General features: G+C 28.0%; 2 protein-coding genes across 3 annotated transcripts; both read left to right on the top strand.

Moving 5' to 3' along the window:
• The first annotated feature begins 1,869 nt into the window (after positions 1–1,869).
• LOC107629048 (elongation factor 1-beta) lies at positions 1,870–4,242 on the top strand. Its single transcript, XM_016331732.3, has 6 exons — positions 1,870–2,486; positions 2,589–2,705; positions 2,835–2,907; positions 3,376–3,490; positions 3,695–3,808; positions 3,907–4,242. Exons 1-6 carry the CDS (start codon positions 2,401–2,403, stop codon positions 4,068–4,070), a joined length of 669 nt encoding a protein of 222 aa, XP_016187218.1. The 5' UTR covers positions 1,870–2,400; the 3' UTR covers positions 4,071–4,242.
• A 4,435-nt stretch (positions 4,243–8,677) lies between these two features.
• Positions 8,678–11,148, top strand: LOC107629049 (putative E3 ubiquitin-protein ligase RHC1A). 2 transcript variants are annotated; one of them, XM_088508121.1, is made up of 2 exons: positions 8,678–8,833; positions 9,976–11,148. In XM_088508121.1, the coding sequence occupies exon 2, from the start codon at positions 10,027–10,029 to the stop codon at positions 10,930–10,932; it is 906 nt and encodes a 301-aa protein (XP_088364247.1). In that variant the 5' UTR covers positions 8,678–8,833; positions 9,976–10,026; the 3' UTR covers positions 10,933–11,148. The 2 variants fall into 2 exon arrangements, with proteins under 2 accessions (XP_088364247.1, XP_016187219.1); XM_016331733.3 differs by having other exon boundaries at positions 8,710–8,833; positions 9,979–11,148.
• Positions 11,149–11,857: the final 709 nt, after the last annotated feature.

The following is an 11,857-nucleotide window of genomic DNA, read 5'->3' as shown; positions in this document are numbered from 1 at the left end:
AAATAATGTTAGTGATCTATAGGAGGATGACAATGATAATTGAAGATATTCTAAATTATATTTTGGATTATGTTTTATGTTTGATTGATTATAAATTTGAAGATGTTTAATTATATGTTTTGGACAATATTTGTTTTGCTTAGAACAATGTTAGTTTTATTATTTTATTTTAAAAAATTTGATTTATAATTATGTTTATTATATATTTATAATTATAAAGACTTTAATGTTTGTAAATTTAGAAATTATAATTTTTTTATATCTTTAAAAATTATAAATTTATTGAAATGGTTGTGAAATTATATATATTGTTTAATATTTAATGGTTTATAAAAAAAAAAAAAAAGAGATTTGGCGGGTTTGGTCCGTCAACCCACCAGCCTACCGTTAGGTGGGGAGGGGAGGAATTCAGTACCGTCTCACTAGGCAGGGCGGGGCGGTCCAATCCGCCAGATGACACGCTTTTGGCGGGGCAGGGCGGGCTTCTCCATTTACCACCTCTAATAGAAACACGGACATAAGTACCTGTCCCATGAAACCTATTAAATATACACGCAAATATAAAATTATTAATTTATTCTAATTTAAATATGTAAATAGTATAAATTGATACTTTTTAGTATAAAAGCAATAATAAAGATTATTAATTAAATTAATTACATAATTAAAAGATTATGAATAATTTTTTAAATAATTAAAAAATGAGATCATTATTTTCACATATTACAAAGTTTATGAAAAAAAATTTGGATAATAAATCATTTCTCAATATATTATACATTAGTCCTGTAAAAAAAATTAATAATTAATACATTAGATATTAGCGGTACTAATATAATATATATTATCGATTATTAAGTTTATAATTAATTTTTAACTCAATTTTTGGTAACTAAAATTTAAATGATTGAAATTATTAAATGCTGAATATTTTGCATCTAACTAATTTATTTTTTTATTGAAATTAAAAAAGGATGAATTGTCAATCAATTTTAAAATTAAATTTAAATTTGAGTAAAAAAATAAAAAAATATTTTAAATTTTATTTCACTAACCAAAATTAATTTTAAGATAAGAAATTACTTTGTACATCATATATATTGTAGAATAGTATGGTCATTTACTCTTTTTTAATGGTAAATATTATCAAATAAAATGGTGTAAAAAATTAGAAGAAAATATATTTACAAGTTTAGAAAATATTAATTTATTTTTCAATAGAATAAGTTATATATTGAATAACAAAAGTTGTTATTGGTTTCTCTTCACACTAACTAATACTCAACGATGGTGTTTCGGTACATCATGTTACCAAAAAATATTAATCGATCTAATTACTTTTGTAATGACATAAGTTTATGAATTTGAAAATTTAAAAATCATTTCATAAAATATAAAGTTTTAACAACTAATAATGTTGATCATATTGTTTTGACTTCAAAAATGAATACGATACCAATAAATAAAATTGTTCCAAGTAAATTTCAACAAAGACAAAAGTCTATAAATATTTTTATTAATGAGAAATTAATCTATTTTAAAGACAAATACAATTTTTTTCTACGGATTTTCTAACTCGACAAGTCGAGCATGTTGATGTTCTATTTATTAAGGGTCTGCTGTCAACTAATGGATTATTATACACACAAAGCGAGATTCGAACTCCAAATATTTGTTTAAATAGACAAATGAGATGATTATTCAACCAATTCAAATTGATTGAAACAAATACTAATTATTTTTAATATTTTTAAATTATAAAATATTTATAATAATAATTACTATATATAATTTTCATTTAATTTTTTAATAAATTCTTTTTATATAATTTTATATATCATTCCGTGCAGGACACGGAACATACACTAGTATTCTTGTAAAACATGTTTAATTTCCTTCTTTAATTGATGTGAATCTTCATATGTCCTTAATTGAACTTATTCAAATATTGTTCATAACACTGTATATTAAAATTAGATGCATGTCTTATAGGATTATATCTATTGTTGTATTTGTTATGAAGTATTATTATTATTTTACATTCTAAAATAAATATAAAATTAAGCAATTAATTGGTGGTTAAAGTAAAATTCTTTGAAAAATTTTTCCTTTAGTAATATTAATTATAAATTATAAATGTAAATAGATTTTGAAATTAATTTTTTTTTATTTTTATTTCCTTTGAAGTGAGCACTAGTATGTAATTTTGAGAGCATAATAGCATATTGAAAGCATATATTTTGAGAAATTGAGCTCACAAGTGGGGACTGATTTAGGGTTTTCTGCGTTCATAATATAAATATCAGCCATTGAATTGATCTACGCCTCTTTTACTCTCACACACCAAGTGATACTCTTTCACTCTTTGCACTTCAATTCGAAGCCTCCCAAATCTTACCAATGGCTGTTACCTTCTCAGATCTGCACACAGAGTCTGGACTCAAAACCCTAGATGAGTTCCTCTCTGGGAAGGCCTATGTTTCTGGGTACCAATTAATATTTCCTTCAATTACTTAAAAAAGTAATCTTTTTCATCGATTTTGAAAATTGGGTGATTCAATTTTATTTGGGTCTTTCTCTATTTGCAGGGATCAATTGACAAAAGATGATATCAAAGTGTATGGTTTTGTTTCGGAGAAGCCAGGTAGCTCTTTTCCCAGTGCTGCGAAGTGGTTCGATGTTGTCTCTTCCCATCTTGCTGCAAGGTTTGTTCCCTGTTCCCAATTTATTTATTTTTTAGTTGCTTCAAATTTGGATTTGTTTATTGTTGTTTACGCTAATTTAGAATTTCTAGATAAGTAATATGAAAAATTGATTCCCTTTTTAATGAACAGCTTCCCTGGCAAAGCTCAAGGTGTGAAATTTGCTGGCCAAGGTGCTCCAGCTGAAGCTGCACCTGCCAAAGCGGTATGCATGATGCATCTACCTTAATCCCTTTTTTTATTTATTGTTATATATATGCAATTTTCCATTATACTTACTTGGTTGATGCCTTTTACTTGTTTGAACGTTTGATGCATTTTTCTTGATGTATAATGTAGTGTTCTAGTGATGTCTTCTGAGTTTGAAATCAAATGATTTGTTTTATGTTATGCCCATTTGAGTAAGTTTGGAAATTTTAGAAAGAATGAAGCCTAATTTTGTAGCTATATTCGTATGTTTAGTTCTTTACTTACATAGTTTCCCTGAGTGGGATTGTTAGTTGAGCTATTCGAGTTATGCTTCCGGCAAATCTGCAATGAGTTGTTGGTTTGTACTTTGTATAGATGCTCAACCTTATTTGAACTGTAAACTACAGCTGCCGTAGTTGTACAGAAGCCAATAGGTGAACTATTTAAGCTGATTGGGTCTTTGTGGTTCATTTGGTTTTTGTAGGCCGCGGCTGCTGATGATGATGATGATCTTGATCTCTTCGGTGATGAGACAGAGGAGGATAAGAAGGCAGCTGAGGAACGGGAGGCTGCAAAGAAGACCGCGAAGAAGAAAGAAAGTAAGTTTTTTTCTACTATTGATCGAATTGTGCATTTAAATCATTGTGTTAATCGTTCATATAAATCTAAGATCAATGAATATACTTATTCAATACACTTCCCTTTCTAGTTGTTGTAATTAGGAATGTGTTTGTTTATATGGTAGAATTATAGGTTGAAAATTTCTCGATGGTCTTTTCGTCATGTTAATGACATTTCTGTAGGTGGAAAGTCATCCGTTTTGCTTGATGTTAAGCCTTGGGATGACGAAACAGACATGAAGAAGCTGGAAGAGGCTGTTCGTAGCATTCAGATGGAGGGTCTACTCTGGGGAGCATGTATGTGAATATTTTCGTCAACTCATTCTTGTTCACAACTGGTGAATTTATAGTCTATACATTGTTATATTGACAAAATTTTGTTGATATTATTGCAGCCAAACTGGTTCCCGTTGGATACGGCATCAAGAAGCTACAGATCATGATGACTATTGTTGATGACCTTGTGTCTGTCGACTCCCTCATCGAGGAGCATCTCACTGTCGAGCCATGCAACGAGTATATCCAGAGCTGCGACATTGTTGCATTCAACAAAATTTAAGTCATCTTGCCATTTTCAAGCGGCTGATTAGTTTGTTTTTCGTCGATACCCCTTCCACCCTCACTTTTTCATCTTTTAGTATGTTTGATCTATTTCAATGATGGTTTTGTTACTAGAATTGTTGGAATTGAAAGAGAGATATATATATTTAAGTATCTGTTATTTGGTGCAACTTCTAATTATTAGCTTTCAAAATATGTGGGAATGAGCATTGAAAAAATTGGTGACAATCATCATGAAAGGAACTTTGGTCCAAGTTTTTGTCTGTTCATGAATAGATTGCTTTCTTTCTAAGAGTTCTATATATGTTTGGATTTTCATTTGCAAAATACTAAATTATGGTTTGAATTAAAGTTAGCTTGTAATTTTTGTTTAAACCATGATTTCAGAGTTGAATGAAAATTCATATACAATGCATTTTGGAAAATAAAGGAAAGAGTTTTGTATTTTTTTCTTTATTTATTTTTTAAATGATCTACTATGTTTGGGTATATAATAAAAAAGATTATAGTGGAGAATTAATAATTTTAAGGGGAAAATAACTTGGTGGATATTGTATTATTGTCAAACATACCATTAAAATTAGAAAAATATTATATCTTTAAAGTTACTAGTGTATGTATACATGTATAATGTACAGGAAATGTTTATTTTTTCATAATTATGTCTAAAATGTGTTTTTAAAATAAGTTATTCATAATATATTTACTTTATATTAAATAACTTCATATATTTTTTGTTATTTATACTAATACCAAAAATCTATAAAATAAAGAAATTCACAAAGTACTTATATAAAGAAAAGGTGTAGTATGCAATAAACAAATAACTCAATGTTTATAAGAAAAAATGTACTAAAATATTTTAAAGCAGATTTATATGTATTTATTAAATGTTATCAAATTAATAATAATAATAATAATAATAACTTGAGTAGTATAAAATATTAATTTAAGTAGTAGTAAATAATAATATATTATTAAAAAATATTAACAAATAATTCTCTAAATATTTAGATAAATTTAATAGACAGAAATAAAAGATATACTATATATTCAAAACATTGTAAAGAAAAAATTAAGAATTATTTAAAAGATATATATAATATCTATAGAAATATAGAAAAAAAATAAGATAATTATTAAAAGGGTATGATATATAATATTATAATTATTGACAAATTTTATTGTAATTAATCAATAAATATTAACAAATTTAATTATTTAATATATAATATTTTTCAAAAATAAAATCAACATGTAGACCGGCTTTAGCTTACTTGGCTTTAAAATTTAAGCTCATGAATGATAAAATAAAATACCATATATAACATTCATAAAATATAATTAAAATTTAAGCTCATGAATGATAAAATAAAATACCATATATAACATTCATAAAATATAAGAAAGAATCGTGATAATGTTTAAAAGAATATAAGATAAAAAAAAATTAAAATTATTAATCCCAAAAATATAAGAAAGAATAATGATAATTATTAAAAAAATATGAAATAGAATATTATAATTATTAATGAATCTTAATATGATTAATTATTAAATATTAATTTGTGTACGATTAATTACATAATGCTTTCTTGAAAAATAGTTGAGAAAAAAATGTATGCAAACAGTCACCATAATGTACTATGTCAGCATTTTTGGCTATGATGTAACCTGTTATAGAATAATATAATGATAATCTATGATGCACACGACACGACACGGGATACGCCGACACGCGAATTTTAAAATCTTACATGACACGGGGACACGCATACATATAAAATATCAAGTATTTTTTAAGATAAATCGTAATGATATTTTGATATTTTATTGATATTAAAATATAAATTAAAATTTTTAATTATTTTTAATGTCTTATTTTAATTATATCAAGTATTTAAAATATTTTTTATTTTAATAAATAATAATATATATTATATCTAAATTTATTTTAAGAATATATGTTAAGAATAAAACTGGTGACACGTGATGGTATTTAGGTGTATTTAGGGGTGTCCGTAGAAGAATTTTTTATTTTTTATTAAGATACAGTTGGACAAAGCAAACACACGATATAATGATAATTGACAAATCTCACCATAATTAATCATTAACAAATCTAATTATTTAATACATAATATTTTTCAAAAAATAGCATCAACATGTATATTGGAACCAGAGTGTACCACATCAGCATACTTAACTCTAAAATTTACATTCATATATGGTAAAACGAAACACTATATATAACATTTATAGAAATATAAGAAATAATCGTGATAATTTTTAATAGAATATACAATAAAATTTTAGAATTATTAATTCACAAAAATATAAAAAATATAATAACTATTAAAAAAATGAAATAAAATATTATAAATACTAACAAATCTCAACATAATTAATTATTACATATTAATATTGTATGATTAATTACATAATAATTGACCAATGAATTTGGATTTAGCAATTTCTATAAATTGGGGTTGAGTCAGGAGATCACCAAAATTTGCTTTCAATTGTTCGTGCTCTCAATATCCAAAAAATAAATAAATTGTTTATGATCTTCACACCAACAAATAAAATAGTTCATGCTCTCAATTATTGCACCATTGCATACCAAGTATCAAAGTTGATCATTTAATTCCTTTAATCAAGCTTGATTTCATTGCTAATTTTATTGCCCTTTTTTAACCTTTAGAAATATCCCCTTCAAAAAAATAAAATAAGAAATTTCGAAATATAAATTTTAACAATAATTTTTCCTAACTTTCATATTTCTCATGTAAAGTCCAACTTTTTGTTTGAAACTTTATTATTTTAAAATATTTTGTTGAAATTTTGATATTTGAAAGGGTGAGAGAAATGATGCTGACTCTAAAACTCTACTATTTAACGAAAATCAAGAGCTTCACTTTTATAGAACTAAACCATTACTCTGATTCGTTTAGTAAAAGAAGCAAAACCTAAATTATTGACCCACCCAAAAAAAAAAAAGTAAAGTGATGTTTCTTTCATGAGAAATATCAAAACACTATTTGATAGATCCAAAACCAATAATTACATAAACATATATACATACATCATAAATTCTAGCACAATTATCTTACGATAATTATAAAAATTATATAAATGCTATTAAAGTTAAAATGATATTTTTTATATTTTAATAATATTTTTTAAAATATCATATCACCATAATTATTATAATATGGTCAAACTAAAATAACTCACATACATACATTATATATATAGCTAGTTTAAACACATTGACACATGTATAATTTATTTAACTCTTAAATCTTGAATAAGTCCGTTTCATATCTTAATATATAATGCAAACCTAGTAGCACAGGTTACATGTTAGTGTATAATTTTAATTTAAAAAAAAGAATAGGGGGCATAATAATAAAATATAATAATGTTACTTACAACTTAGGAGGCATAAACTCATTTGTGAATTGTGAAAGATAGGACAAACAATTCAATTACAGGACATCATCATTCATCAAACTTGTCGTTGCTTTTTAGGGTTTTCCCTTTTCAATTTCGGTACAAGTTGGCTTCATACCTCAATGTTCCACCCTCTATGTGGGGGTAGATTCATTCATACAATTTCTGATAAATTCATTAATTAAAAAGGATCACAATTTTTGTAAACTAAATAATTATTGTTAAATATTTCTTTTTAGTTCAATGTGAGTTTTTTTTTTAAATTAACTAATTATTGTTAAATATAATATTTATCAATACATACAAATTTAGAAATATTTACGCTTGAGAAATATTAAATTTATTTTATTTATTTAAAAAAATCCAATTTTTGTTATTAATATTTAGGATAAAATATACTTTTTATTTTTAAAGTTTAGCAAAAATTTTAAAAATATTCTTAAATTTTATTTTATTTTAATTTTATTTCAAAAGTTTTTAATTTATATCAAATATATTCTTAACAGCTAATTTTTTTTTAAAAAATTTAAAACCAATTCAACAATAATTTCGTAAGAATAATCTTTAATAGAAACAAATTAAACATAATTATTATGCATTATTGTTGAATTGATCTTAAATTTTTTAAAAATTTATCTTTTAGAAATATATTTAATACAAATAAAATAATTTTAAAATAAAATAACAAAAAATATACTTTCCCTTATTTTTTATTCTTGTTACCATTTTTTAGTTAACTCGGATGCTACTTTATTGTCTTACATAAAATGTTCATACAATATTTAAGATTAAAAAGTTCTTAGATGTTTTTTTCCACCTTAATGTAATCACAACAAAATTTACATTAAATTTATTAGAAAATTCATTTTCATTTTCATTTCATTGCAAGCAGCCATATGTTTAGGTACATGTCAAAAAAAGAATAAATATATACAAATATAAATAAATAAATAAAGTTAGGTAGATTATAATTTCTATTGCATTTGGGAAGTAGTTACTAGGAAAATCCATCATCAATTTATTTTTTATTTGTTCTTATTTATTATCTACTTAAATAGTATTTTATTATACGAAAGAATCAAAGTTCTTCTTCAAGCCCCCAGCGGTGAAAAAAAAAAGTTCAGATTACTAATAAATAAATAAATGAATAAATAAATAAAAGTAAAAAATGAAGACTTTTCCCCTCTCAGTGGATGACCCCAGAAACCATAAAAAAGGGTCTTCTTCTTCGTCTTCTTATTTTCTCTCTCTACTTTCTCTCTCCGAAGCTCAGAAATTTGGCCTTCTAAGCTTCGATTTCCTTTGGTAAGTTATCTCTGACGAATCCTGAAGCTTTGATTCTGCCTTATCTTCCAAAAGTTTCGTACTTTTTGCTTTTTGGGAACCCTTTTTCCCCCCTTCAGTCAGTGATTTGGTTCCGTGGAATTGAAGTGTATTGATTACTTGGGAACCCAATTGAATTAAAAATTAGTGCTTTGATTATAACAACAGTTTGATTTGAGCTGGGATTTTCTGCTTACTCTTCAATTTTCAGTTTTGGATTTTGTGTCTCTGTATGTGTGTGATGCTTTCTCTCTACTGTGACTGAATTTGATGTTATTATTGAATCGTAATTGCTGTTTATGTGAGAGTAAACTGTGATTTGTGAAAGAATTTTGTTACTCCCTTGTTTGTCTTTGGTGATGGATTTAAAAAAAATAATGTTATTAGAAATGACCTATTTTTCAATATGCAGAGATTTTTACTTTTTTTTTTTTTTTGCCCCTTTTGTGTGACTTGTGTACCTGATTCCCGAACTGAATTTTGTTGTGATGATGGATTGAAGCAAGTTTTTGTCTTACTGCACATGAAATTTTTTATTGGAATTGTTGAATTGGACAATTGTTTGAGGAATACATTCAATATCACAGAGTGGTTTGCATTTAGTTACTTGCATTTTTTTTTTTCAACTTGCTTTTGTGCCTCAGAAATCATGATATGATCCAAAAGAGATACTCAAGTGATTTCTGCACTTGCAGCTCTCTGTTCTTAGCCCCGAGTTACCCTTTACTGGTAATTAGTGTTCTTATGTGCTTTTATATGCTGAATAAAGCCTTAATTGTCTTCTAGAACAACAAAAACAACAACAAACTGTATTTGATTTGTATTTTCATTTCCAATCCTAGGTTATTTTTGCAACAGAATTATGCTGCTGTCATCTGCGTCCAACTCGATCATGCATTTTTAGTTATTTTTTAAAGGAAAAATGCTACATTTTCATTTATTTCTTGCATGGTTTTCTGTTTTCTTTTCAATCCAATTGCTGTCTGAAGAAAGCTTTCATTGATGAGGATGTACATATCAACACTATAATAAGCCAATTGAATCCTCAAGGTTGTATTACTTATTGATTGATTTCGATTTTATAATTAGTTTTGATCTATTAGTTGTTTCTGTATTTTGTACAGAAGGGAAGTGAAATCCGGTGCAGAATTGGAGGCTTTAGTCAAAGAGAAAGAATGTCAAGTGGAGCAACGCACTGGTGTTACGAATGCAGGCAGCCAATTGTGCTCGGAGGGAGGGATGTTGTTTGTCCCTACTGTGATGGAGGGTTCGTTCAAGAACTTAATGAATTGCAAGGATTTGCGCCTCAACATGCCTTTCCATCATCACAGATGGGGGAGTTCCATCAGATGCCTGATTTTTTCGATGCTTTGCATGCTTTTATGGGGCGGAGGGGTCCTGATCCAAGGTTTGGTTTTATAGATGCTGTGGATAATTTCATGAGGCAGAGAATGGCTGGAAGGCACCCCAATTTTGATGTTAGAGGGAGGTCTGGTCCTGCCCCGGGTCCTGAACAGAGTTGGGGTGTTGTTAGTTCTGGTCCTTATTTGATATTTCACGGTCAAGTTCCTGGATTCACCTTGGCTAATGGCGGCAGTCCAAGAGGTGGTCCGAGGGGTGTTGATTTCGGTGACTACTTTATGGGCCCTGGACTTGAAGAACTTATTGAGCAACTCACCATGAATGAACGGCGTGGTCCACCCCCAGCTGCACGTACTTCAATTGACGCAATGCCTACTATTAAGATCACGAGTGCGCATCTTCGCCAAGATTCACACTGTCCCGTGTGTAAAGAGAAATTTGAACTGGGATCTGAAGCCAGAGAGATGCCATGTAACCATATTTACCACTCTGATTGTATTGTTCCTTGGTTGGTTCAGCATAACTCGTGTCCTGTTTGCCGTGTTGAACTTCCACCTCAAGGACATGCTAGTTCTCGTGGTAGTCGAAGTGGGGGTGGAAGGAACGCCAACAGTAGTGGTGACAGCGAGAGCAGCTCCAGGAGCAGGGAGAGCAGCCATCAGAGCCAAGGAAGGAGAAATCCTCTATCATTTCTGTGGCCGTTCCGTTCTTCCAGTTAAAACAATAATCATGGAAGCTTCTTCTAGTTCAAATGATAATCATGGATAATAGACTGTCCAATAATGCTTGTATCTTAAAATTCGGAGGAGAAAGAGCTTTTTTAAAAATGTTGCATTTTAAACTTTATCTCATGTATGGAAGATGGTAGATAGAAGTTTGTTACAATCTTTGTACATGCAATTTGCTTGCTTAGTTGATTCTCTTTGAAGCTTTTACCTGTCATTGTACAATTTTTATTTTTTCATGCTGCTTAGTTCCTGAGATAGCTGCATTATGAGATAGCTGCATTATCAGAGTATTTGGTTTATTGTGTCTGGTTCATTGAAAATATGAAAGCTTCTTGAATATACTTTCTGTATATTTTGAACCTAGTTTTATTCCATGTTTTGTAGCATAAACCTTTAAAGGGGAAAAAAAAAGATACTACAGATAGTGCTGAAAATTTATCACTCATCTTGTCCATATAATTGTGATAAGGTTTCATGTGTCTAATTTGATAAGTATGTGTCTTGTCTTGTATCTTGTTTTGGTTAAGTGTATAATTAGAGAAGTCAAATATAATCCTTTTTCTAGACTCATCTTCTAAATATTGTGGTAAGAACCTGACTTACATAGTTTCATTTAAAATAAAATGGTAATTATTATCTATAGCAGGAAGATTGAGTCAAAGTAGCTTAGTTCTCTGTACAGTACTTTATGCCTGTTTTTGCATGAATAATCTTAGGATAAGTGCCAATGAAAAAGACAAATCATAATAAAGAAATGGAAAAGTGTCATGTAGTGGGGGCCAACTTTTGATGATAGACAAGCCTTTGTAATTTTGTCATGTCCAAAAAGCAAGAAGAGATGGACCCTTTTGCATTAATTATTATGACAATGTGTCACTCACAAGCAGCATCATTCTCTAGCACTTGTGGTTGTATC

The sequence above is a fragment of the Arachis ipaensis genome, chromosome B3, assembly GCF_059453495.1.
Source record: "Arachis ipaensis isolate K30076 ecotype BB chromosome B3, ASM5945349v1, whole genome shotgun sequence".
Lineage (NCBI taxonomy): Eukaryota > Viridiplantae > Streptophyta > Magnoliopsida > Fabales > Fabaceae > Arachis > Arachis ipaensis.
This window is presented reverse-complemented; position numbering and strand designations above follow the sequence as displayed.

Bases quoted from the DNA above. Each gene is read 5' to 3' on its own strand.
- LOC107629048 (XM_016331732.3), top strand. From the start codon at position 2,401: ATGGCTGTTACCTTCTCAGATCTGCACACAGAGTCTGGACTCAAAACC. The intron at 2,908-3,375 runs GTATGCATGATG...TGGTTTTTGTAG, and splicing joins AAGCTGCACCTGCCAAAGCG to GCCGCGGCTGCTGATGATGA. The intron at 3,809-3,906 runs GTATGTGAATAT...ATATTATTGCAG, and splicing joins GGGTCTACTCTGGGGAGCAT to CCAAACTGGTTCCCGTTGGA.
- LOC107629049 (XM_088508121.1), top strand. From the start codon at position 10,027: ATGTCAAGTGGAGCAACGCACTGGTGTTACGAATGCAGGCAGCCAATT.